The sequence below is a fragment of the Ochotona princeps genome, chromosome 33 (genome assembly GCF_030435755.1).
Source record: "Ochotona princeps isolate mOchPri1 chromosome 33, mOchPri1.hap1, whole genome shotgun sequence".
NCBI lineage: Eukaryota > Metazoa > Chordata > Mammalia > Lagomorpha > Ochotonidae > Ochotona > Ochotona princeps.
In genome coordinates, this window is record NC_080864.1 from 6,800,051 (window position 1) to 6,826,693 (window position 26,643).

General features: G+C 54.2%; 1 protein-coding gene across 1 annotated transcript in view; it reads right to left on the reverse strand.

The window, feature by feature from the left end:
• MUC16 (mucin 16, cell surface associated) overlaps positions 1-26,643 on the reverse strand; it is a 57,490-nt gene that overhangs the window by 15,791 nt on the left and 15,056 nt on the right. The window contains exons 12-54 of the mRNA XM_058657686.1: positions 26,422-26,489; positions 25,902-26,074; positions 25,563-25,620; positions 25,341-25,447; positions 21,564-21,691; positions 21,306-21,373; positions 20,852-21,024; positions 20,700-20,735; positions 20,340-20,515; positions 19,826-19,893; positions 18,460-18,632; positions 18,096-18,131; positions 17,828-17,887; positions 15,862-15,998; positions 15,713-15,780; positions 15,228-15,400; positions 15,096-15,131; positions 14,420-14,544; positions 14,186-14,253; positions 13,485-13,657; positions 13,032-13,067; positions 12,464-12,588; positions 12,218-12,285; positions 11,960-12,132; positions 11,824-11,859; positions 11,261-11,385; positions 11,037-11,104; positions 10,724-10,896; positions 10,570-10,608; positions 10,044-10,171; positions 9,744-9,814; positions 8,995-9,167; positions 8,182-8,217; positions 7,801-7,875; positions 6,847-6,971; positions 6,640-6,707; positions 6,209-6,381; positions 5,571-5,606; positions 4,348-4,472; positions 4,184-4,251; positions 3,172-3,344; positions 2,107-2,142; positions 667-732 (exon numbers count right to left, since the gene is read on the reverse strand). Of these exons, the coding sequence (XP_058513669.1) occupies positions 667-732; positions 2,107-2,142; positions 3,172-3,344; positions 4,184-4,251; positions 4,348-4,472; positions 5,571-5,606; positions 6,209-6,381; positions 6,640-6,707; positions 6,847-6,971; positions 7,801-7,875; positions 8,182-8,217; positions 8,995-9,167; positions 9,744-9,814; positions 10,044-10,171; positions 10,570-10,608; positions 10,724-10,896; positions 11,037-11,104; positions 11,261-11,385; positions 11,824-11,859; positions 11,960-12,132; positions 12,218-12,285; positions 12,464-12,588; positions 13,032-13,067; positions 13,485-13,657; positions 14,186-14,253; positions 14,420-14,544; positions 15,096-15,131; positions 15,228-15,400; positions 15,713-15,780; positions 15,862-15,998; positions 17,828-17,887; positions 18,096-18,131; positions 18,460-18,632; positions 19,826-19,893; positions 20,340-20,515; positions 20,700-20,735; positions 20,852-21,024; positions 21,306-21,373; positions 21,564-21,691; positions 25,341-25,447; positions 25,563-25,620; positions 25,902-26,074; positions 26,422-26,489 (4,300 nt within the window). The remainder of the gene's footprint in view (positions 1-666; positions 733-2,106; positions 2,143-3,171; positions 3,345-4,183; positions 4,252-4,347; positions 4,473-5,570; positions 5,607-6,208; positions 6,382-6,639; positions 6,708-6,846; positions 6,972-7,800; positions 7,876-8,181; positions 8,218-8,994; positions 9,168-9,743; positions 9,815-10,043; positions 10,172-10,569; positions 10,609-10,723; positions 10,897-11,036; positions 11,105-11,260; positions 11,386-11,823; positions 11,860-11,959; positions 12,133-12,217; positions 12,286-12,463; positions 12,589-13,031; positions 13,068-13,484; positions 13,658-14,185; positions 14,254-14,419; positions 14,545-15,095; positions 15,132-15,227; positions 15,401-15,712; positions 15,781-15,861; positions 15,999-17,827; positions 17,888-18,095; positions 18,132-18,459; positions 18,633-19,825; positions 19,894-20,339; positions 20,516-20,699; positions 20,736-20,851; positions 21,025-21,305; positions 21,374-21,563; positions 21,692-25,340; positions 25,448-25,562; positions 25,621-25,901; positions 26,075-26,421; positions 26,490-26,643) is intronic.

Below are 26,643 nucleotides of genomic sequence, written 5' to 3' on the forward strand. Positions count from 1 at the left end.
TCACCACCCCGCCCACTGCTGTGGTCCTCCAAGTCAGAACCTGTATATCTCCTCCCATCTGCCTTAGGTGTCCCTCTTCTCATGTCATCCCTGTTCCAGCTCAGATCTTGTCTTCTCTTGCCTGTCCTGGCACCCCAGGGCATACACTGTACATCCGATCTAAAAGATGCTCACGCTCATCACGTTCGACGCCCAGGGGGTTGGCATTCAAGGCAGCCTCCCAGTCTGCCTCCTGTGACCTCTCACCACCCCAGGATAAGCCTGGTGCCTCATGCCAACCAACTCCTCTTGGCTCTCCCACATGCATTACGCTGCTTCCTATGGCTGAGTCTTTCCTTGCAGGAACCTCTGTTCCAGGAACCCCCTTCAGGCCCTACTCGCCTAGAGCATTGCTACTCATCATTGAAGACTCAGGTCAGGTGACACTGCCTCCCGAAAGCCTTGTCCGCTCCACATTAAGCCAGGTGACCCTCTTCCAAACACCCAATCTTGGTTCCGGCCCCATTCCACCCCCACCCCCGCCTTGGGAGCTCTGTGAGGGCAGAAGTCTAAGCTGCCAATCTTCGTCCTAAGAATCACGTGACACCACTAGAATCCTCACAATCAGTTTCTGCAGGTGTGGGGCTGAGGAGTTGTTCTTGGGGAGGAGGAGGGTCACCCAGATACCTGTGGTGGCTTCTGGTCGCACAGATGTGGGTAAAGAAGTCGGTAACGGGGTAGCCAGCTCAGGAGCTGTGGAAGAAGTTACCATCAAGGAAGGGACTCAGCTCTGCCCATGGTGGGAAAAGCCAACAAGGAGTCTCCTGGTCTTGAGCAGTGGTTGTGCATGCCAAGGCTACCATTTGCAGGTGGCATGTAGCAGAATGAGGGGAAGAGACTGTGTGACACCAACCCAGGAATGGAAGAGCAGAATGTGACCAGGAGGAAAAAAAAGCAGCTGGCAGAAAAACGGGAGGGGTAAGAAGAAGGAGGAAAAGAGGACCAGGAGGAAAGAGGACCAGTGAACGATCAGAAGTAAAGGTAAGAATAAAGTAATAAACAGGAGTTAGAAAGATGGAAGGACAGAGGGAAGGAAGGGGAAGCAGGTGAATGGGCAAACAGAGGGATGGATGGATGGATGGATGGGCGGATGGGAGGCTGGGTGGGTGGATGGATGGGTGGAAGGATGGGTGGGTGAGTGGGTGGGTGGATGATGGATGGATGGATGGATGGATGGAAGGCTGGGCGGGTGGATGGATGGGTGGATGGATGGGTGGGTGAGTGAGTGGGTGAATGGATGGATGGATGGATGGGAGGCTGGGCGGGTGGATGGATGGATGGATGGATGGATGGATGGGAGGCTGGGCGGGTGGATGGATGGGTGGATGGATGGGTGGGTGAGTGGGTGGGTGGATGGATGGATGGATGGATGAATGAATGAAAGAAGGGTGGGTGGATGGATGGATGGATGGAAGGCTGGGCGGGTGGATGGCTGGGTGGGTGTGTGTATGTATGTATGAATGGAAGAAGGGTGGGCGGATGGATGAATGTATGGATGGAAGAAAGGGTGCGTGGATGGATGGGTGGGTGACTGGGTGGGTGGGTGGGTGGGAGGAAGGGTGGATGGATGGATGGGTGGCTGAGTGGGTGGGTGGGTGGATAATGGATGGATGGATGGGAGGCAGGGTGGGTGATGGGTAGATGGATGGATGGAAGAGTAGGTGGATGGATAAATGGACTGGGCAGGAGAATTGGTGAACAGGCAGACGAACAAATGAAAGGGTGATAGCCCAGAAGAGAGATGATTGGAAGGGTGGAAAACTGGCTAACCGGAAGGGTAGATGCATGGACTGCTGGGTGAGAAAATGGGAACATTCAGCCAAAGTTAAATGAAAAGGCTCTGGGGTTTGCAGCTGGACCGCAGGGCCTGTCACAGGGACCCTGCAGATTTTGTCATCAGAGGGCAGGAGCACAGAGTCACCCTCTGACCCCAGTTCCTATCTCTGGAGGGAATAATTTTATTCTGATCTGTCTGAGTGTGGGGAAAGTTCCCTTTGCGAATGAGGAGAATGGCTTGATCCAAGACCCACAGAACCTGAGGCGGTAACTGGATTCGAAATCACATACTTGTAGGAGGCTCCTCTGGGCCACGCTCATTGTAACCTGGAAACAAACAAATTTCAGTCAGGGCAGGTGGTAGAGCCATCCCAGGGCTGAACGCATCTCTATGCTGGTACCTGATGTTCCTGGTGGGGTCCTGTCTGGATGCCTTGCCCTCCTTTGGACAGTGGACATGTGCTCACCATCAAAGATGTGGTGAGGAGAGATTTCAGAAAAGTTCATGAACAGGCTTATCCCAAAAAAGCTGTGCATGGATTTAAAAAAATGTTTTGCACCTAAGCAAGCCTATCTTCTAGCTCTGATTCCCACGCACATTCCATAGAGCCAAACAGAATGATCCCTGCCCTTCTGGGGGTTTGCATGACATACACAAGCCATCTCTTTGCTCCAGGCACCCAGATTCTAGCAGATACCCAACAGACACAAAGCACACACATCACACAGTGGAAAAGAGGACCAGTCAGAACCTCAAGACCCAGACTGGCTGCAAACTGACTCTAGGTGGAGCCCTCTTTGCGGAAGCCTAGGACATCCCCTTGTCCTGCCTCCTCTGGCAATGAGTTGCTAGGCACCACACCCAGATAGGTTTAGGATGTTCTCTGGCCAACCATTTCACTTGCCACACCTCCTCTGCCAGAACCCCACCCTCCCAGATGCTGTCCCTGCCAAGCTGTTGCCCTCAAAGGGAGTTCAGAGCACCTGCGGTAGGGAGGAACCACTTGGGAAAGAAGCCCACCCCTGGCCAAGGGTGAGAATGAAACAGATGTGGGACACGAAGATCGTTCCGGCCCCCCAGTTTCCCTCAGAAGGACTCCTCTGGAAGTGGAGCCAAACCCTAGCTAGCTGCTGGAAGCTGGGGCTTTCCAGCCACAGCCATTGCAGCAGTATGTCCACCTATAAAAGGGGGGTTAGGCAGGGACCGGCTTTGCAGGATAGCTGGGTGGGGAAGAGGGGCTGGGGGGTTCAGTTGAGATTTGCCTCCAGAGCCTACCTCACAGAGAACTATCCAATGGGCAACTAACTGCCTGAGCTGCACACTGGCCTGGGGAGGTGGGGCCGAGGGCTGCTCACCATCCAGGTACAGGCTGTCTTTGTCCAAGGTGTAGGGGCCCAGCTGCGTGATGCCATGGGTCTGCCAGCTCAGCTCATGAAACACCCGCCCAGCAGACAGCCCTGGGCTACCAGGGGGCAGCCGGTAGGCACAGAGAAAGTCCACCTGTGTCTGAGCGAGGTTCTTCACAGACCTGGGGAGGGACAGGCATACCTTTGAGAGATGCGGGTCACCCAGCACCAGCCTACCCGTGGTCCCCGCACACCTGTAACTTTACTCCATCATTTTTGAACCACTTCTAGAATCTTCCCTGGCCATGCTTAATCCTTCAGGGTCTCTGCATGTGTGTTTTACTTCTGGATGGATGCTTCCCCCCTACTTTCCTGCACTGGGTTACTTCTTGGTCATCCTGTAGGCTTTAGTTCTGACAGCTCCTCCTCCTCCTTCCTGATCTTTCCCAAACTGGGTCAGGTGGCTCACCAGGGTTCCCTAATCCCTGGTACCTTCGTTGTCATCATCAGTGTCTTGTCCCTGTGCCTATTGGGATATGACGTCTGTGAGGGCAAGAGCTAGACCCGCCCAGGACACTGTTGTCAAGCAGAAGTGTTCTAGTACCTGGTGCACTCTCCACCCCAGAGAGAAAGCTGAGTGTGATGAGTGAATGAACCCAATTTATATGTGGACATACAGATGGAACATTATTCAACCCTGAAAAGGAAGGACAGTCCGACAGCTGTCACGATAGAGATGATTCGTAGGGGAAGGACAGTACACACGTGCATTGACAGAGTCATTGCACTCATAGAGACAGGAAGTAGAGTGGTGGGTGATGAGGCTGGGGGAGGGGCCTTTGGAGAGCGAATCAGCCAACGGGAAGATCGTCTCTCCATTGTAAAAAAATTGCATTGTTGAAAAATGAAGAATTTTAATAGCGCAAGTAACCAAATAATACAACCCCAGGGCACTCGGAAGTCCACATCCTTCCTTGGTGGACTGTGGGTGAGGGGGCAGGAAGTGAGAATGGGTTCTCACCTTAGAGCCATGACCCTGCAGCCAGTATACCGGGCACCCAGGCTGCTCCTCTGGAACAGGGGGGTGAGCTGGAGTGGACAAAGAGAGTCAGCACTGGTCAGAGGCAGCCGAGAGCCCCAGGATGGGCATGGAGGAGTGGGGGTGGGTGGGAGCAGGCCTCCTACCAGGTGCTGCAAGAGGCTGTCCGTGATGTTGAACTTCAGGGAGCCAGGCCGGCCCATGATGGCTGAGTAGCGCAGGTTGTTGATGGTGAAATTCAGTGTGAAGGGCACCTCGTTCATAGCCCCAGCTAAGGTGGGCAGAGCGAAAAAGAGCTTACAGGGAGGATAGCTATTGAGGGGGGGGAGCTCTCGGGGGGCTCCTTGTCTATCTCCTGAGAGATGCGAAGACACAGGGCAGCAGCCGAGAAGGCACCTTATTGGCTGGAGCACTGAGGACCATTTCCGGGTAGACGCAGAGAGCAGGTGCTGGGGGAAGCCCCGGCTGTACACCTGCTTCCCTCCACCATCCCCTCTGTGACATTCCCTTCCGTGCCCTCTGCCTCTGAATCCAACCGTGGCAATCCTCTCTTGCCCTGGCAAAGACAGCCAGCGACCCTCGTGGCTGGCGCCAACCCCTATGCGCTTTGATTTACTCCTCTCTAAAATGGAATGACTGTTCCTGAGGATTAAGAAAGTGAATCTTTATAAAGTATACGAGTGCTTCCAGGCACAGAGGAGAGGTTACGGATATGCTCATTACACAAACTTCTCTCTGCTCATCCGCTCTGCGCTCTGTCTCTGTTTTCTTCTCTGCTTCCATTTCTCTTACCACTCGTATGCACTGCTTCCTTCCTACATTCTTTCCATCCGCCCACCTCTCTTCTTCCTTCCATCCCTGCCTTTTTAGTCTCTCTACCCATCCAGCCATCCACCATCTATCCATCCAGTCATCACCTACCTGTTCGTTCAACAAATCCATTTATTCTTGTATCCGTCTTCTCTTTCTCCCTCATTCTCTCTTTCTTCTTTCTATCCTCATTTACTTCTCATTTTTTTTTTTTTTTGTCTATAATTCCATCTGTGACCTTATTCCGGGCAAGCCTCTTTGTTTCTGCCTTTCTCTGTCTCTTCACCCATCTTTCCACACACCTTAACCACCCTTCCTCACTCTCTTAACTCTCTGCTTATCCATCTTGTCTCCCATCCTTCTTTTCTTCTTCCCTCTCTTCTTCCTTCCACTTGTCCATGCTTATCTTCCTTCCTCTGCACTTCCTCCTCATGACCTGATCACCTGTCTAGACAAGGCCTCAGACAACAGGATGAATCAAACACCGTTGTAGCTATTCCCCTCAATAAGGGGAGGTGTTTTCCAACTCAAAATAGGGACCGGGCGCGGGCATACTCACTGGGGGTAGTCAGGGCCATAGTGCCATAGGTATAATCTACAGAGAAAACATGAGAAGGATTTGAGTCACATCCGGGTGAACATCAAGGATTAAGATAAAGGGAAGGGTGCCCAGCGGTGTTGTGGCATAGCCAGTTCGGCTGATATCTGCAACCCAGGTACTCCCTAAGACTCATCTCTTGGCTGCCCCGCTTCAGATGCAGCTCTCTGCTGGTGTGTTTGGGAAAGCAGTGGAAGACAGTCTGAGTTCCCGTTCCTTCTGCCTGTGTGGGAAGCCCAGATGAAGCTCCTGGCTTTGGTCTGGTCCCCCCACTCTGTCTCTCCCTCTTTCTCTAGCTGCCTTTCAAATACATAAATCTTAAAAAAAAAAAAAAAAAAGAAAGATAAAAGGAGGGTTGGGGGATAAGCCGGGGGGAGAAGTAGCAGTGAGGTAGTAAAAGGGATATTCTTGGAGGAGGTTACCAGGTGTCGATATTAGAGGTGGCTGGCCCATGTTGTTGTGCCAAGGTTAATTTGGAGTCATCACCACGAAGATGGAATGTAGCCCCAGAGGAAGTGCGAGTCAAGCACTTGGGGTCTTTATTCCTAGCTTCAAAACAAGCACTGGACTGCTAGAAGGAGAGAGAGGCTGTGGCTCACCGTTGACATAGAGGCTGTCCCTGTCCAGGGCGAAGGGGCCCAGCTGGGTGATGCCGTAGGTCTCCCGGCTCAGCTCCCAGTATAGCTGCTCTCTGCTCAGCCCAGGGTGCGTGGGCTCAGAGCGGAAGGTGCAGATGAAGTTCACACCCGTGGCTGCTCCTCCCTTCTCCAGGCTGGGGAAGGAAAAGACAGATGCTGTCATGTCAGGAGGGGCTCACACAAGGGAGACCGAGCACAGGCTCATTAGGACTTGCAGACAGCCAATGTGGTTCTCACCTGTGAGAACCACCTGCTCACAGGGAGTGGGCCGGAAGGCATCCTGGTGGGCTGCAGTAATGTCAGCGGTGCCTGAGTCCCTGATGGTCAGAGCCAGTCAGGAGTGCCCACCCTGCCTGATGAGTCACTTCAATCCCCACCCCCAGGGGTCTCACCTGAGTGTTGCCAAGTTGCAGCCAGTGTAGGAGGTGCCAACGCTGGTTTTATTGAATAAGATGTTGAGCTGGGAGGAGGAGAGGGTGTAATAAGGGAAGAGCATCAGAAGTGGAGGCGGTGGGAAGATGCTGAGGGAGTAGGTGGGTAGGGGTGAGCAGGGCTGGTGGCAGCTGTTGGGTGGGTGGGTGGGGGCATGGGGTCCTCACCCGGTGCTGTAGGATCCTCTTGGTGGCGTTGAACCCTGAAGAACCTGGGTGCCCCATCTCCTGTGTGTAGCGCATGTTGGTGATGCTGAAGTTCAGGCTGAAGGGGAGCGGGCTTAGAGCGGTGGCTGTAGTGGTGGGGAAGGAGGAGAGTGTCCAGTGGGGGCCACAGCAGTGACCCAGGTCTCCTCCAATCCTATCAAGCACCAGCTGTGGGCGCAGTCTGGATAGGACTATGGGCTGCAGGAGCCGGAAGCAGAGAACATTCTGGAATACCCACAACATACAGACCCTTCACTCCCTCAGCTTTTATTGAGTGTTTATTGTATGTGTACAAGATTCCAGGTTGGGCTCTGGATGAGGAGGACACAGTCCTGGTCTGTGATCAGAGCGGGAGCTCTGATGGTGGTGGTCACCCAACACTTGTCAGAGAAAGCACCTTTCCAGGCATAACCAAAAGCTCGGTAAAAATGAAGCGAACAGGAGCTGAGCAGGTGGGAAGTGTGTTCCAGGCAGAAGGAAGTGCCTGGGGTGAGGACCCAGTAGTGGGCAGAACCTGGTGCACCCGAGGAAACTGAAGTTCAGGGAAAAAGTAAGAGTGGAGATGGGAGAGGCAGTGACCATACAGAACACAGATCGAAGTGGCCTGCTGATACATCCAAAGGTAGATACTGAGACAGGAGGGTTGTACCCTGCCTCGGCGGTGACAAGAAGAAAGGAGCCAGTTTGAGAGACAACGATAATGTCAGGGGTCAAAGGCCAAGGGTTGGGTGGGCAGGGGGGAACCCAAGTGAGATCCAGGAGTTCGGAAATGCTGCATGGTACAGTATATGGACCCTGAACTGTGTTGGTCACTGGAATCCACAGAATTGAGAGTTCCTTGGAGGCCATGCGCTGAAAGAAGTGATTAAGCACCAAGGATGTTGTTATGAGCTGTTTTGACCAAGATCCTCCTACCTGTGGGCGGGGCTGGAGGCGATGGAGCCACAGGTGATGCTGGCGAGGACATGGCAGTCATTGTGGTCCCAGCTGCTGAGAATTAAAAATAAACAGGTTAAACCCAAAGTGTCACATTACTAAGGGAGAGGGAACAGTGGTGGAGGCTCTAGTTATGAAATGTGGGACCCTCCTCTCTCTCTCTCTCTGGCCCCCTCCTTGTTTAGAATTAGAGAATCACCTTCCGGTGAGTAACACCTGCTACCTCTGATTCAGTGCCCATTTCTGGACCTCCATCATGTGCCTTCTCAAGCAGAGAGTGGGCAGCAGAAATAGCAGCTGCTACTAATGTTTAGTTGGCAGGGAGGTGGACCCAGATACACAGGGGTCTGGAATACTCACTCTCGGGGGTCGTGGCGGAGGCTGGACGGGTATAGCCTAAAGAAACAAGGAGAGATGGTGAGGACAGAAGAAAGAAACTTGCAGGGAGCAGACAGCTTGGCCATTGTGGGGTGGACTGCTGGATGGAGGCGGGGGGCGGGTAGTCACTGGAAAGGGATGTGCTGGTTCATCCGGCACAGGTGTCTGTTGGACCATCCCAGCTATGGCACATTACAATGAACGTGACAGCCCCACTTGGCAGGTCTCAAAAATCCAACCCTCACAATTACCAGGGATCAGATTTCCTGTTGATGTGGGGCTCAGGCTGAAGTGAGATGTGGGTGCAGGGATCTACTGCAGCAGACAAGGAGACCCCCACCTCAACCCCACTGCCACCCCACACAGCTCTTTATCACTCAGGCAGACATGGGCATGGCAGAAGCTTGGAAAGGAAACAACCCCAAGTGCTCGGACCGGGGACTCCATCCATCCGTCACTCTGAACACGCCAGGGAGGAGGGATTGTGTCAGGGGATTGGTGTACACTTGAGACTGGAGGCGGGCTGGGGTGGAGAGTGGAGACTGTGTCGTAGCAGTCTACTGCATTCCTGAGGGCCTAGAACATTGTGGGGGGAGGCAGCAGGAAGCTTCAAAAAATCAGTGCTGGGATTGGTGGCATGGCAGACATCTGGCAGATGTGCCTTGCGGGCAAAGGGGAGAAAGGCAAGGAAGAGAGAAGGCAGAGGGGGCAGGAGGAGAGTAAAGAGTAGAGAGACGGAGAGAGAGAAGAACTGTGGGACCCTTGAAGCTGCAAAAAAGGAAGACAGTCCCTCACCACTGATGCTTAAGCTGTCTGGATCCAGGGTGTAGGGTCCCAGCTGGGTGATGCCATGGGTCAGCCGCTCCAGCTCCCAGTACAGCCGCTCTCTGTCCAGCCCAGGGTCCGTAGAGTGGACTCGGTAGGTGCAGATGGTGTCTACCACGGTGGCAGTCCCATCCTTCCCGGGCCTGGGAAGAGTGCATTGTGGGTATGGCAATAAGTGGATTTTCTGGAAGAGGAGCCCTGAGCTTGTTGGAGGGGGATGAAAAAGCCCGAAGAGCGGTCAGAGGTAGATTTTCACTCCAGCCAACCTTGCATCAAGCAGGGACATGGATAGATACAGATTGGGGAGTATTCACTCTGTGTGTGTGTGTGTGTGTGTGTGTGTGTGTGTGTTTCTACTTCTCTATAATTGCAAATGACTAAATCTGCCTGCAACAGGTGCGGGAGTAGAATCCAAGGTCAAAGCAAATGGAGAAGGCAATGCTTTGTTTTGAAAGACATCTTGGGGGCAGAGACTTTAAACCAAAAGGAAATGTTCCCACAGGGCCAACAGAGAAGGGGTTCAGATGAGAAGACCAAGGTGGGACGGGTCCTGCGGATGGACCCCTTATGATCTGTGAAGGGAGCTGATATTGGGGAGGTGGGTAAGGAAGGCTGGAACAGCTGCTTTCCAAATTGCATTCTGCTGAAGAAGGACAGAAAGCAAGCCTGCCCGAGTGACCCCAGAGTCCCTGGACCCGCAAGGCACCTTGAGGTCTCACCTGAGCATATTCAGTCTACAGCCAGAGTACAGGGCACTGAGGATGCTGGTGTTTTTTAGCAGGGGGTCAAGCTGTAAGGAAAGGGGAGGCAGAGGAGATGGGCCCGGTCAGGGCAAGGCCATCACCACTGGGCAGAGTGGGCGTCAACATGTGTGAGAGATAGGGGTTGGTAAGCAGAGCCTCACACCGGGATGCAAGACAGAGGACAGCGAGCCCGGGGTCAGCACCAGAGGGTGGGACAGAGGTTGAGACCGGAAGGGCCAGACAAGGGGCACAGGGTGAGTGGGGCGTGGCTGTTACCTGGTGCTGTAGGAGTCTCTCTGTGGTGTTGAACTTCCAGGAACCTGGAGGCTGCATGGCCTCCGTGTAGGGCAGGTTGGTGACGGTGAAGCTGAGAGTGAAGGATGCTACCGGAGGTGGTTGGGTGGCTGCAGCAGAGAGAGAGAGAGGGAGAGGAGGGCCATGCTGAGCCAGGCCGGATGGGGGGGACACAGGAGCAGGCAGGGACCTGAGCCCAGGGTCGATCCCACTGGAGACCCTAGCAACATTAGACTGTCCCACGCTGCAGCTGAAGGTGAGGGTGGCTTGGAAAGCACCGAGTTCTAGAGCCGACCTTCCAGTCCAGCTCATCAGCTTGCAGGATGTCACAGCAATTACCCACCTGCTCACTGCGCTCTACCTGGTCAGGATGCAGGTGGCTCAGACCAGGTGCTTCTTGCCCTCAGCCCCTGAGACTTTGCCTGCCATGCCATGGGGAGCGTGGCTCTTTACCCTAGCTGGAGATGAGGTGTTGGAGAGAGAGTTGGAAGGATTAATGAGGACTCACCATGGGTGGTGGCAATGGTTGTTTTCTGACAAGTATAACCTGTAGAGAGGGGGAGGGATTGAGAGAAGGTCCTAGAAGGTAAAGAGGGCTTACAGGAGGCGTGGAGAGGGGGTGCTGCAGGCTCAACCGCACAGCACAAATGACTGTTGCTTACCGTTGACGTAGAGGCTGTCCTGGTCCAGGGTGTAGTTGCCCAGCTGGGTGACACCCTGGGTCAGCTGGCTCAGCTCCCAGTACAGCTGTTCTCTGTTCAGCGTGGGGCCTGTTGGTTCATGGTGGTAGGTGCAGACAGCGCCCACCTCTGTGGCTGCTGCATCTTTCCTGGGCCTGAGGAGGATGGGTAAACAGAGGAGAGTCCATGGTTCTCTGAAAAAAAAAGGGTCCTCGGGTTCCTGGGCCAGGATGGTGGCTAGCTAGATGAGAATCTCTAGGCTGCGCTAAGCCTAGTAGCTTTCCCCAAGCCTCACCTGAGTAAGACCAGCCTGCAGCTATGGTACAGGGGACCAACACTGGTGTTCCTGAACAGGGGTCCGAGCTGCAGAGAAGAGGGGTTCAGAGGTCTGAGACTCAGGGCGAGACAGGCACCATCCATCACTGCTTGCCGCCAGCAGCCAGCCCAGCTGAGGGCCAGGTGGGCAGGTCTAATGGGTGCCCAAGGGCAAGGGCAGGGGTGACTGTGGGCTCCTCTCACCAGCCGCTGCAGGAGTTTCTCTGCTCTTTGGAACATCCGGGAGCCAGGAGGCTGCATGCCCTCTGCATAAGGCAGGTTGATGATGGTGAAGTTGAGGGTGAACGGCACTAGGGGTGGCCCTGGGGCTGCAGCAGGGGAGAAGAGAGCCATGGGACGGAGACCGGGGGTGGGGCAGACAGGATTCTGGGAACACAGGCTTGAGACAAGCAACCTTCCCACAGGAGACCCTGGTCCTTAGGTCCTTGTGCCACACACACACCAGCTGGATATTATACCACTGCAGGCCGCAGGTGGAGGTGGAAGGTTCCAGAAGCCACAGAACTTTGCAGATGACCCTCTCCAACCTGAGATGGTCACAGACAGTGTTTCTACAAAGATGTTCCTCTGTTCTGCCTCATCCAGCAGCAATGGCACGGAAAAGATCAACAGAGGGTACTTGCTGTAAGGACTGCTCTGCCTATGCCCCCAATATCATCTTCCTAACAGCTGGAGATGCAGCTGGGAACCTGGAGCTCCCTTGCCTGTGTCTGGATCAGCTGTTCTGGGATTCACTGAAGACTCACCTGTGGGTATGGATGCAGCAGTCTTGTGGGTGTAACCTATAGAGAGGAGGGAAAGAGAGAGAGAGGAGGAGGTGCTGGGAGCTGGAGACAGCTTCAAGGAGACATGGAGGGGAAAGTATGGATGGTTACTGCTCACCGTTGACGTAGAGGCTGTCCTGGTCCAGGGTGTAGTTGCCCAGCCGAGTGACGCCCTGGGTCAGTTGGCTCAACTCCCAGTATAGCCGCTCTCTGTCCAGTTTGGGGCCCATGCGGTCAGGGCGGTAGGTACAGACAGCGCCCACTTCAGTGGCTGTCCCATTCTTCCTGGGCCTGGGAAGGGCAGGTTAACAGAGGACAATTAAAATCTCTGGAGCAGGCCAGCCAGGTCCCTTGGGTGAGTGGCCCAAGGTCTCACCTGAGCATGATTAGTCTGAAGCCTGAGTACAGATGACCGATGCTGGTGATCTTGAACAGAGGACCAAACTGTTGGGGGAGGGGAGAAGCAGAGGAAAAGGTCTGAAAGTTGGGGCAAGGCTGTCACCGTTGGACAGGGTGGTCCTCCACGTGGGAGGGAGAGGGTGGACAGGCGGGGCTGGCAACAGCAGGCAGGGCCATTATGTCTCATGCAGTGCCGGCCCAGTGGGTGGAATGTGGCTCTCACCAGGCGCTGCAGGGCCTTCTCGGTGATGTTGAACTCCCAGGAGCCTGCAGGCTGCATGCCGTCCACATACTTCAGGTTGGTGATGGTGACGTTGAGAGTGAATGGGACCAAGGGTGGTCCCGGCGCTATAGCAGAGAGAGGGAGGGGGAAGAAAGACCATCCTGGGTCAGGCTGTGGGATGGACCCTCGGCCAGGCAGGGCCAGGCAGGGCCAGGCAGGGCCAGGCAGGGGACTTCTTCCTGGAGACCCTAGCAAGAACTGAGACTCCCTGGGGCCTACTGCAATGCAAGGGTACCACATGGCTGCCAATGAGAGATGGAATGTTCTGGAAATCACCAAGCTTAGAGGCTGCTGGCAAGCGGGGGTTCTCATCTGAAGTGCACTGTTCATCTACATGGCTCCGTAAACTCACAAACACATAGTGATGACAAATGACCCGCAGCAGCCAGCTGATTGTTACTGTAGACACGGACTGTCCCTCCCTCCATGACAGCTGGAAATGAGGCCAGGGGCTGAATCTTCCCTCCCCGGATTTGGATCATGTGTTCTGGGGTCCCTGAGTACTCACCACTGGGGCTGGATGCTGTGCTCCGGTGAGTATAACCTGCAGAGGGGAGAGGAGGTGAGAGAGATGAGGTGCTGGGAGGCAGAAAAGGCTTAAAGGGACTGGCATTGTGGCATAATGGGTTAAGCTGCCACCTACAATGCTGGCATCCCATATGGGTGCTGGTTCAAGGCCCAGCTGCTCAACTTCCAGCCCAGCTGTCTGCATTAGCATTAGCACCTGGGAAAGCAACAGAAGATGGCCCAAGTTCTTAGGCTCTTGCACCCTTGTGGGAGATTCGATAAAGTTCTTGACTCCTGCCTTACGCCTGGCCCAGTACTGGCTATTGTGGCCTTAGGGAATGAGCCAGTGGATGGTAGGCCTTACTCTCCCTCTCTCTATAACCGTTTGGCAAATAAATAAAATCCTTTTTAAATTTTTTCATAGAAGAACAAAGCACAAATGGCTGTTGCTCACCGTTGACATAGAGGCTGTCCTGGTCCAGGGTGTAGTTGCCCAGCCGAGTAACACCCTGGGTCAGTTGGCTCAACTCCCAGTATAGCCGCTCTCTGTCCAGTTTGGGGCTCCTGCGGTCAGGGCGGTAGGTGCAGACAGCACCCACTTCAGTGGCTGTCCCATCCTTCCTGGGCCTGGGAAGGGCAGGTTAACATAGGACAATGAATTCCTTCCCCTGGAGAAGGGTCCTAGACAGGAATGGGGCAGAGGAGACGAGAAGCCGGGGACAGAGCTGAGCTAATGGACTCTGATTCTGACAACCCCAAGACCGTGTGCACAGGACGTGAGGTGGGGGTTAGTATTAGTAAGTGGTGCACGCAAAACCTGCAGGCCCAGGAATTGGAGAGCAGCTCCTTCCAAGGTACTGCTGGAACTGGGGACTGACCCACACGGACAAGGACAAGTTCATCTTGAGAGAATTCCCGCAGACACCCTTGAGAATCTAGAAGCAATGCCTGTCTTGTTGAAAGGAAGGGAGAAAGCCTAGAGTGCGGGGGGGGGGGGGGCAGCCAGGATTGGGACCCAGCATGCTGATGGACCTGTAGAATCTGAGGGCAGTGGGCAAGCTACAAGAAGAAGGAGGTACCCTAGTGCTGGAGCCAGTACCCCCTTAACGGCAGCTGCAGGGCTCGCAAGAAGGGCTGAGTCGCCCCAGGTCTTACCTGAGCAAGGTGAGTCTGCAGCCCAAGTACAGGGGGCCGATGCTGGTGGTCTTGAAGAGGGGGCCAAGCTGTTAAGGGGAGAGGAGAATCAGGGGAGAAGGCAGGAGAGTCATTGCTGTTGGGCAGGGTGGTCATCCGCGTGGGAGGGCCGAGAGTCATGGGTGAGGCTGGCACCCATGGGTGGGGCAAGAGTGAGGGTGACACCAGTGAGTGGTCGGCGAGCATGGCTCTCACCAGGCCCTGCAGCTCCTCCTCCATGGTGTTGAACTTCCAGGAGCCTGAGGACTGCATGTCGTCTGTGTAGGGCAGGTTGGTGATGGTAAAGCTGAGGGTAAACAGTACCAGGGATGGTGTTGTGGCTGTAGCGGGGAGGAGGAAGAGCAGTCAGACCCTGGACCAACAGCAGGGGGCAGACTGTGCCTGAGGGACCAGGTAAACAGCACCAGGGATGGTGTTGTGGCTGTAGCGGGGAGGAGGAAGAGCAGTCAGACCCTGGACCAACAGCAGGGGGCAGACTGAGGGACCACCACCTCACTGCCGACCCAAGCGAAGGTTGAGAGGGTCCTTAGGTTCTACTGCTTAGAAGCATCAGTTAGGGACATCGGAGCATCACACACACTGCAGGGGATGAAGAATATGATTCGGAAGCTACACGCTTGGGAAGGGACAGTGTGAGTCTGAATTTCCAGCGACTTCTTCACCTGCTTTTCTACATTCATCCCCTCCCCTGTACGCTGTATCCAACAGTGAGTGGCATCTCTCAGGGTCGAACGGACAGCGGAGAGAGAATCAACAGATAATTCCTATTGCACTGATTCCCCCACGAGCGCTGACAGCTGGAGATGCAGCCAGGGGCCGGTTACATCCTTCCCTGGTGGAGGCAGTATTGCGTGTGTCACTGAAGACTCACCTGTGGGTATGGATGCTGCAGTCTTGTGGGTGTAACCTGCAGAGTGGAGGGAAGGAGAGAGAGGAGCTGCTGGGAGCCGGAGGCAGCTTCAAGGAGACATAGAAGGGCAAAATATGGATGGTTACTGCTCACCGTTGACGTAGAGGCTGTCCTGGTCCAGGGTGTAGTTGCCCAGCCGAGTGACGCCCTGGGTCAGTTGGCTCAACTCCCAGTACAGCTGTTCTCTGTCCAGTTTGGGGCCCATGCGGTCAGGGCGGTAGGTACAGACAGCGCCCACTTCAGTGGCTGTCCCATCCCTTCTGGGCCTGGGAAGAACAGGAGACGTGCTGAGCATCCTGGGAAGGGATTCTGAGAGTCTTTGGAGTAAGGAGGGGATACTGCGGTGAAGACGATGCCCAGCCAGCAAGGATGCCTAGACTCTGTGATGGCTACCCCATCTTCCCCAGGCTCAGGGAGGACAGGATAGAGGGACAGGAGACCACAGGAACCTACGGGAGGAAGGTTTCTGAGAACATTGAGAGAGCATCGCAGGGCAAGTTAGGTTGTGTTTGGTGTGGTTGCTTATGGATTTCTAGCACTGACATGCCTGGCCAGGCCATTTTCTCCCAAGGGCTCACCTGAGCAAGGTCAGTTTGCAGCCAGTGTAGAGGGAGCCGAGCGTGCTACTCTTGAACAAGGACCATAGCTGTGAAGAGAGAAGGAGAGGTAGAGGGCAGGGTTGGCCTCTGTAGGCAAGGCAAGAAGGTGGTGTGGGCAGGGCTCCTACCAGGCGTTGGAGAATTTTCTCTGTTCTATTGAATTCCCCAGAGCCTGGGCGTTGCATTCCCTCCACGTAATTCAGGTTGCTGATGGTGAAATTAAGGGTGAAGGGTGCCAGGGTTGGGCCGGCTCCAATCGGAAAATCTGGAGAGGAAAAAAAAAAAAAAGTCACACGTGGGGTCATGACTGAGCTCGATCTGGGCGCGAGGGATTGGGGAGAGGCTGGATCCCACCTCCCCCCATGTCCAGCGGGTTCATATCTGGCACATGAGCTCAAAATGCCTCTCCTACAATGAGAGGCATCATCCTGTAAGACTCTAGTCAAGAGAGTGGCGTTGAGGCAAACCATGAACGGAGGGCTGCAGGAGAAACACTGGTCTCTAGTGAGCCGCACCCAGTGTTAAACTTTGTGCCGCACCCAGTGTTAAACTTTATTTCCAGTATCCACCAACTCTGAAGACGAGCCCTGTCACTCATCGGCTGCAGAGGGTGAGCATGAGTTTCAGAGAAGTCACTCCTCCCCGGTGGCCCCAGTCACAGCTATTTTAGGGCAGAAGCTCAAGCCTTAGCGTAGACTAGGTTTGACTCTTGCCCACCTGCTGGCTGTGTCACCTGGGAAAAGCTCTGAGCTGCCCTCCGGCACCCCTAACATGGAAAAACCTTGTGCAGAGTCTCCATGGGATTGGAGCGACAGAGCAGGCTCCCTGGTGCAGATGATCGCCGTCTCTGTATTGTTGTTGGGACTATTCACAGTCTCTTTAGACTCTGCTCTTTGGGAATGTGTACCGGCTTTGCCCTTGACTATTTTCTTTCCATTGTAATACAAAGTGAACTCAAGTGCCTAAGACCCAAGGACAGGAGTTAGCTAGTGACTGTACCCTCTCTCCCTGTGGTGATGCAGCCCCTACCACTGTGCACCTGCTGTGATGCTGTGGCCCCTCCCACTGTGCACCTGCTGTGATGCTGCAACCCTCCCTCTGTGCACCTGCTGTGATGCTGCAACCCTCCCTCTGTGCACCTGCTGTGATGCTGCGGCCCCTCCCACTGTGCCCCTGCCTGTGGTGCTGCAGCCCCTACCACTGTGCACCTGCCTGTGGTGCTGCGGCCCCTCCCACTGTGCACATGCTGTGATGCTGCGGCCCCTCCCACTGTGCCCCTGCCTGTGATGCTGTGGCCCCTCCCACTGTGCACCTGCTGTGGTGCTGCGGCCCCTCCCACTGTGCCCCTGCCTGTGATGCTGTGGCCCCTCCCACTGTGCACCTACCCAGTAATGATGCTGTGGCCCCTCCCACTGTGCCCCAGCCTGTGATGCTGCGGCCCCTCCCACTGTGCACCTACCCAGTAATGATGCTGTGGCCCCTCCCACTGTGCACCTGCCTGTGGTGCTGCGGCCCCGCCCACTGTGCCCCTGCCTGGGAAGTGCGGCCCCTCCCACCACACACCTGCCTGTTGTTGAGGCCCCTCCCAGCTCTTGGCTACAGCTTGGCCCTGACTGGCTTGGACCAGTGGAGGCTAGGCCAACAGAGAGGAACAGGGGCTTGCATCACTCTGGACACAGACACTCGCCCTCTCTTGCTGCTCATGAATCTGTGGCCCCCATACGCACAAGGCAGAGCCAGCCTGTGGGAAGAAGGAATCCCACGTGGAGGAGAGCTGGCCTGCAGGTGACTGCCTCGACCTAGGGAAGCAGCTGCCCAGCTGACGTCCACAGCAGCGAACGGTAGCAAATGGCTGTTGGAATCCAATATAGGCAGAGCTTCTTTGCTGTGCCTTTAGTCTAGGACTGAAATCCTGCAGTCCTGAAGGGCAGGCTGCACTGGTGAGTGTCACAAGGGTATATCCTCAAAGATTTCCCCACCCTGTCTTGTCTTCATGCCCGGACCTGTTTGAGCAGACTCTGTTTTGCCCTTCTCATTGCTTACCAGAGAAGCATGGAGTTCAGGAGACAGGAGACCAGGCGAGAGGAAGCCTACCTGTGGGGCCAGAGGAGGAGGTGGTAGTAGTTGATACTCCCGACGGGTGGGCCACTGCGGCTGAAGAGGAAACAGGATAAAGGGATACAATGCAGCTTCATCAACTTGGCGGTGGAGGCAGGGGTACTTGATGATAGAGGTGGGGTTGTGTGAGTGACCAGCCTCTCCCACTACCCAGGCTTCCTGCCTCTGCACCTGGTAAGGAGTTACCAACTTCCCCAGCACAGGGCTGAGGAGTCCTGGGGTTATCTATGGCTTGAACACTTACCACTGGGGACAGCAGTCAAGAGTGGCCTGGTGTAACCTGCAGGGCCAAGAGCAAGGGGGCTGTTGGAAGGTGGCTCGGGGCAGGGTGAAGGGGCTGGACTGTTAGTGTGAAAACAGATGCTGTCAGAATGACTTGGAGGGACAGCCTGGGCTCAGAGGCTAGCACCTCCTACAACCTTGCTCTCCCACCTTCTTTCTCTAAGTGATTTAGTTACCTTATAGCGGGGAAGGGCAAATGCCCAAGGAAAGGAAGGGAAAGCAGGGAGAACCCTAAAAGCAAACAGATCTGATGTGTCACAGCTCAACAGCAGAACGCACCTGGAGTAGCAAGAAGCGGGACCCCTCCGTGGCCATCAGACACTCACCGTTGACGTAGAGGTGGTCTCTGTCCAGGATGTAGGGGCCAAGCCGGGAGACCTCATGAGTCAACTGGCTCAACTCCCAATACAGCTTCTCCCTGTCCAGCCCACGGCCCGCAGGATGGGGACGGTGGCTACAGATGGCGTCCACCCCAGTGGCTGTTCCACCTCTCTCAGGTCTAAGGAAGTAAGGATGGGGGAATGGTGAGAGCACCCAGAAGCATCGTTTGTGGGGACCCTCTCCCCTCACTCACGCCCCTTGCATGTGGATGCCTGTTCATCGGCCATCCTGGGCCAAGTAAGGAGCATGTGTGTGCAGTGTGGATAGCGTTGTCCACAATCATTTGGATGCCAGGTCAAAGGTTCACAAAGAGTTGATGTTAAAACCTTCAGTGCAGGGACCACATGCATTGAAGACCTTCATGAATGCTTTGCTCAGGTGCACAGAGGGCACCCACAGCCCCTGGTGAGATTAGACCCTCACCTCTGTGAAGAGAGATCCTTTAGCTCTTGGGGAGTTAAGTCCAGGTATTACTTTCTGGACATCAACATCTGAGCATATGATGGTGCCCAGCAGAGAAAAGAGATGGGCCCGAACTCACTGCCCATCTGCCTGCTCCACTGTTGTCTCTCTAGGGTACCAGGACGAATGAGGGCAACTGTGGAGGGGGAGGTGGCAGGGGACTGATGGAAAATGGCCTGCCCCTTGTATCTCAGCGGGAAGGAAGTGACCTTGAGCCGGGCTGGCTGTAGCTGTGGTCTCCTGGATTGCCCCAAGAGGGGTGCAGGCCATGTTGCATAGGCTGGGAGGGACCTCAGGTTGATGAGGAGGCCATCAGTGAACCTCAGCACCATGCAGAAAGCTACTGGGCTGTCCTCGGTGTGGTGATCCTGTTATTTGGGGACGTGCTGGCCCCTCTTTGGGACGTGGGAGTATCAAGTCACAGTAAACTCCATTTATCCAGTGAGGTCTCAATTTCTCACCTTGGAGAGGGCCACCCAAGATGTGAGAGAGGGCTCTTGCCAAGGTGAGGTGTCCAAGGTCCCGCTGACTGACATATTGGTTCCTGCCCTCATCCTTGTGGATGGATGAGGGCCTTTTTGTGGGTCTATCTAGTAGGATGTGCTGTGACCTCATCAGCCCCCTGCCCATCCCAAACCAACCCCAACAGCACGATGAAGCTATCACAGCATTGAAGGCAGTATCATCATTTTCAGGGTTGTACAAAATGCAGACATGGAAAGCAACTGAGCGTACGATGTCCTTGAACATCATACCCCCCGCCCCATCTCACTGACTCCAGGGCCTGGCCAACCTCCTCCCCAGCCCACTCCTGTACTTCCTGCAGGTGACACAGAGGGCAGGGCTCACCTCAGGGTGGTCAGTCTGCACCCAGTGTAAAGTGGGCCCAGGCTGCTGGTAGTGAACAGGTCCTTGAGCTGAGGACAAAGTGTAAAGACAGAACAGGTAAATGTCAGAATCACCCTGGTTCTGGATTCCGTGGGGCGACAGGGCATCCATAATCTACAAAAATCTATCTGTGTGGGCATCCCTACTGGGGCTGTACAAACGCCTACAACTGCCAGGGCTGAGCAAGGCGGAAGCCAGGATCCAGGAACTCCCTCTGGATGTGCCATGTGGGTAGCAGGAACCCAGCTCGTGGAGCCATCACCTGTTGCCTGGCACCACCTGCATTAACAGGAAGCTGGGATAATGAGTAGAACTGGGGCACAAGCCCAGGTTCTCTGATATACGGGCATCTTGCATCGGTGCCGAACGCCCACTCCCACTCCACATTTTGAATAGTCCAGATGATCCAGAATTCTCACAGAGGCTAATGGAAGGAAGTCAGTAAAGAGGGAAGCAGGTGGCAGGGGACTCCCACCAGGCGTTGTAGGATTGACTGTGTGGAGTTGAACTTGGCAGAGCCGGGCTGCATGTCCTCGATGTAGGGCATGTTGGTGATGGTGAAGTTGAGGGTGAAGGGGACCAGGGCAGGGCTGGCAGCTGCTGATGGTGAGGAGGTCAGCGTCCCTGAAGACAGGGTGGCCACCATAGAAGCTGGAAGGAAGGAGAAAGCAGGTGTCTAGGGTGGGGACCACATCACCTTGGAGATGGGATGCCCCTACCCAAGGCAAGAAAGAGTGGGGTAGAGAGTGCACACACAGGGCCCCAACCTCTTCTCAAGAGATAGAGCTGCACTTTGTAGAAGTGGCAGGGGATTAGGAACCCTCAAAATACTCACTCTTGGGGGTAGTGGCCAGGATCTGGTGGGTGTAACCTGCAGAGACATGTACAGAGAACAGCTGAGGAAGGGATTGCTCAAGCGAGGAAGAGGCACAGAAGTGGAGGTTGTGGGCCTGACCAGACAGCAAAGCACTGGCACCCACTGCTCACCATTGACGTAAAGACTACTCTGGTCCAAGGCATAGGGGCCCAGCTTGGTGATGCCATGGGTCAGCCGGCTCAGCTCCCAGTACAGCCTTTCTCTGTCCAACCCATGACCTGTGAGGTTGGTGCGGTAGGTGCAGATGGAGTGTACACCTGTCGCTGCCCCATCCTTCTCCGACCTGGGGGAGGGCATGAAAAGTGGTCGCAATTATCAGACTTTCCAGGGAGGGGAGCCCGAGATTTCCGGGGCGGGGGGGGGCTTGAATTTCCTAACCATATGAAGTTGGGGCAAGACTGAGGTTGGGGATAGAACAGATGGATGGTTGGGGAGGAAGTTAGTGAGTCATGGGACTGCAAACTGCCCACAGCCTCGTGGCATGTGTCCAGGGAGTTCAAGGCTCAGAGGCAAGAGCTGGCATTGAACATCAGTTGAACGAGGGAATCTCTGGAAGTCTCTCACCTGAGCGAGGTAAGTGTGCAGGCAGAGTACCGGGCACCAATGCTGGTGTTTCTGAACAAATATCCAAACTGTGAGAGAAAGGAGGCGGTGGGGGGGAGGTCAAAGGAGAAGCCTTAGGGGGTAGGGACGGGGCCAGTAAGGTGAGCATGGCTCTGACATCCGTGGGAGGGGTGGGGAATTATTCTCAGGGGGTGTGGCCTAGATGAGGTGGGCGGGGCTTCCAGGGATGGGCAGGGCATGGAGGGGCAAAGCTCTCACCAGTTTCTGCAAGATCTTCTCTGTCTTCTTAAAGCTCCTGGAGCCAGGGCGACTCAATTCAGCCTCGTAGCGCAGGTTCACAATGGTGAAATTGAGGGTGAAGGGTACCTCAAGGATCGGGGCAGTGCCTGCAGTGGGAGTGGGAGGGAGACATGAAGTGTTAGCTTTTGGTGCACCTGAGCAGAAGGCATAACCGCTGTGAATCTTCAGACGGGGACACACGCACACACACACACACACACACACACACACACAGAGGCATCAGCATTTATCTGAGGGGCACTGGGCACAAGTGTGAAAGCTTGCGCTGTAGCGGCGTGGGAGGGAATCATCACAAAAATTTGTGGAAAATGGAATTAAAAGATGTATATTTTGGTGCCAAAAAGAATATTGAATTCTATGCATGTGAGGGGTTGCCAGAAAGTCCAAGGACAAGGAATATTGTAAAAATACTACGCAGGAGTTGCAAAGAAAGTTTGCAGCAAAGTAAACTTTCCAGTGGATTTCATTACATTCTAAAATGCCCACTTACAATCGGATCATTGCTTCAGAGAAGGAATAAAGGGAATATTATCCCTCTTAAGCAACCTGAGCCAAAGGGTATTGGACAGTTTGCTTGATTCCGACCCTGGGCTTTGTGTCTCCAACGTCTGTTCTCCAAACTTCGACTTGAGACTGCAGGGCAGGTGCAGGCGGTCTGAGTGGTCAGGGGTCAGAACGCCCTTGGGAACTCCAGCAAGGTATCTGGGTGCCTAGTAGGACAGCGATAATGCTGGCTCCCACAAGGCCTTCCTCCTAACTGATGGGTGATACAGAAGTCTGCTTTGGGGGGGGGGGGGGGGGGCCGCGGGCCTGGGAGGAAGGTTAGCGCTGTTGGCTGCAACAGGAAAGGCAGGGATGGGAGTCCATTCATGCAACTCCAGCCCTCACACACATGAGTTCCGATTCTCTCCTGCAGAGGGCTCCACTTGGCAAGGAGCCGCATCCTGTCCTACGGAGCTGCCTTTTCTAACTTTGATCCTTCTTCCAGGAGTGCTTGATTTGAGGCTACCTGAAGTAACCTCTGAGGACTTCCCCCATATTGGCCTGGTGATGTGACCAGACTCGTGCTTAGGGTCCTTAGTGAACAACCATAAGTCCTTTGTTCCTGGTACAGGCGTCATCACGCAGGTGCATGTATGTCTAAGCTAAGAAAACAAAGCTCGCATCAGCTACCTCCACCGTGGGAGTATGATAATAGCTTTCAAAACACTTGAAAGGGTAACGAGAACAAACTCAGGCAGCCTGCAGTGCCCGAGGCCTGAGGGACAAGGGGTCAATGGAGAGGCCCATGGGTCAGAGATGGCTCAGAGCACAGAGCAGACGCGAAAGCACACACAGAGAGGTGAAGAATTCGCACGTCTTCCTTCCACCCTGTTCACCCCTGCCTCCAAGCTAACAAGGGGCTCTTGGAAAGTGGAGCTGTCTCAAAGGTTAGTTACTCCTCACTAGGGTATTGAAGATTTCTCTGCACACCCCTCCTAAAAACTGTTCTGCACCTCAACTGTTGACATATGCCTTGTTAGAGTTCTAAGCCAGTTTAGAGTTCTAAGCCAGTTTAAAATCTGCCAAGTTCAGCAAAATGATGCTTCAACACTATAAACTGCTAAATACTTAAAATGAAAATAGACACGAGACAGCTGAATAGCACCCTATAGCCACTTTAAGGTGGATAGAAGCCGGTTGTCTATAACCTAAAATTGAAATGTCAATGAAGTAGTCACAGGATGTGCTTAAGAACTTGCATTTTTTCAACATATTGGTTACTCAATACCATGTCAATTAATTCCATAATATTGTAAATGGTTGTTGATGTTGTGTTGGGGCTTTTAATTGATTGGGATGATATTCTGCCAGCTCTACCTTCAGACCAGAGATGGTCTCCCCAAGAAACCGTTGAATTGACCTGGACAGGAAGATGCTGGACTCTATGCTTGGTATATGCTTTCAATGAAAGAATCTTGACTGAATTGGAACTGTAATACTGCACCAAGGTGGAGGAATCCACCATGGAGGGAAGGGTCCGGGGAGGGGTTGGGGGAATCCCAGAGCCCATGAAACTGTGTCACATAATGCAACATAATTAATAATAATGATAAAAAGAAAGTGGAGCTGTCAGCCTTTGAACCCACACTTGCCGCCTGGGAAAACCAAGACAGCCTGTGCCGAAGCGAGTCTAGAATCGTGTGACAATTGGTAACAAGCGCCGTGCGGCGGGGGGGTGGGGTGGGGTGGGGTGTTGTGTTGCTGAAGATACTGTAACTGTCCAGGAAAACTAAAAAGTGGATGCTACTATCCGTTATTGACGTCTGCCACTGATGAGGAGTTAAGTTAGCAGATGTCAAACAGTTGTCCCGAAGAGTGAATGTGACAGAATCATTAATGGTTGGGATGCGGGCCAGGAAATGAACAGGTCCATGGAAAACCATCTGTGGGTTTCCTGTCGCTCTACCACGTAGAAGGTGCTGGGGTAGACAATCCAGAATCACGAAGGAGTGTCACAGTTGATCAGCCGATTCCCTCAAGATCAGCAGCAAGGAGCCGAGAAAACGCCTGGGTTTTCACGACTTAGTTTTAAATAGGCAACAGGATTTAAAATGAGTGACAAGTGAAAGTTTCCCATGCCTCGTCTGAAATGAAATTTGATCTAATAAAAGGAAATTGTGTTTTCTTAAAAAGAAAAACCCAGCCAATCACACAGTTAGCTATAGACCATAGCTCTGAGTACATACTTGGTACATATTTGGTAATGGTCTGTAATCTCTTTAATAACCATCATCATCATCATTTCGAACAGTACCACCACTGCTATGGCTTGGGTGTGTCTCCCAGAGTCATCTGGCGATAGGATTTGCAGATAGGGGTTAAATAAGGGCGTGAGGAAGAAGAGGGGAGAGCTGGGCTGGTACACTCGCTCTCATTTCGTTGTGTGTGGCCCTAAAGGACCCTGGAAGGCTGAAGAGAGTCTCCCTCACCAGCTGGGGGCCCTTGACCTTAGATCTCTAAAACCATGAACTGAATAAACCCCTGTCCTTTATAAAGGACCAAACTGGAATTCAACAGTTAGAGCAGGGCCTGGTGGCGTGGCCTAGTGGCTAAAGTCCTTGGCCTTGAACGCACTGGGATCCCATATGGGCACCGCTTCTAATCCCAGATGCTCCACTTCCCATCCAGCTCCCTGCTTGTGGCCTGGGAAAGCAGTCAAGGAGGGCCCAAAGCCTTGGGACCCTGCACCCGTGTGGGAGACCTGGAAGAAGTTCCTGGCTCCTGACTTCGGATTGGCACAGCACCGGCCGTTGTGCTCACTTGTGGAGTGAATCATCGGACGGAAGATCTTCCTCTCTGTCTCTCCTCTCTCTATATCTGACTTTGTAATAAAAATAAATAAATCTTAAAAAAACCCATTATAGCAACAGGAAGTCATCATCATTGCTAATTATAACCACTTTCATCATCATCATTACTATAGCCACGTTCCGTAGCAGTAGCATCCTCTTTACCGTCACCTCCTTCATCAAAGTCACAGTAATCTAAAGCTCCTTGAAGAAGGATAGCGAGTCTGTGTTGTCGTCTGTGTGCTGTGTCCCTAGGGCCCAGCCCAGAGCTAAGCGAAGGCTGTTGGCTGAGTCATGATCGCTGGGGTTACCATGACCTTACACCTTCATCGAGTCAATAATATCATTGTGGGGGGGGAGGGGTGGTGGCCCTCTCACAGAGATGCCATGTTCTGGTACTTACCCACAAGGACAGGGGAAGAGGATTGAGGCCCAGAGATTCCCAGGTCCCCCGTGGTGGTCTCAGGAGCTACGGAGAAGCCCCTCATCAATGACGGGGTCAAGACACTCCTATATATATGCATATATGCCAGAAGGAGGGACTATTCATGGGGCACCTAGGACAAGACCTGGGCTTCTCGGGACAGCTCCCAGCCCACCTGGTTGAGGGATGGGGAAAGGGCACGGGCCACCACGTGGGTACTCACTGCTGGCTGTGGTGGCAGAGTTCCTGCCCGTGAAACCTGCAGCGAGAGGGAGGGAAGACAGTGGGTCGCGAGCGTGAGAGAGGTATGGGGTGAAACCGAGGGGTTTTCATGGAGCAGAGACCCCGTGGGAAGCTTCTATGAGCACCCCACACACTGAGGAAGAAGGGTCGAGGTTGAAGTCAGCCCCCAGAAGGGGAAAAAAATCCACTAGCTGCAGCCTTGAGCCCACACGCATGGCCGAGCCTACAACGACCAGGCAAAGCGTGGAGGCTGCCCAGTGAGGAGGATGAAATTCTAACAACACCTAGGCTACTCACCATCCACACAGAGGCTGTCCCTGTCCAGGCTGTAGCGACCGAGAGAAGTGACACCATGAGTCAGTCGGCTCAGTTCCCAGTACATCTCTTCCCTGTGTAGTCCCACGCCTTTAGGGTCAGGGCGATGTCTGCAGATGGTGTCCACTCCGGTGGCCGCCCCGTCCCTCTCGGACCTAGACAAGAGCCTCCCGCGGTTAGTCCAACGGTCCCTCCATCCTTCCATCTCCTTTGCCAGGAGCTGGGAAGGTGGCTAGGCAGTTTGCTGGTGTCCCCAAGGAGACCCCCGCCCCCATCTCTCAGCAAGCCAAGCAGAACCCAACGCCAAGCCTCTGCCTGCCTCCAGCCTAGATTTCCCTTGTAGTTCCGCTTCACTGAGTTGTGACTTGGGCTGGTGTGACAGCAGAAACGAAGGACACCAGATGGCACCCTGGGCCTTGGGGAAGCAGCAGCTGCCAGGATGGGCAGGATCAGGGTTTCCCAGAACCCTCAGCCCATCCCGCATCGTTGGGCAAGAGCTCACCTGAGTGACACCAGACTGCAGCCTGAGTAGAGGTGTCCCAGGCTGCTCTTCTTGAACAAAGGTGTGAGCTGTGGGGCAGGACAGAGGAGGTAGAGGAGGAAGTGGCTGAGGGAGGCATTTGTGGCGAGGAAGAAACGGGTATCCTGGACAGAGCTGGTACCATGAGCTATGGACTGCCTGGGTGAGGTGGGTGGGACAGGCACCAGGGGGCGGGGTTTGGAC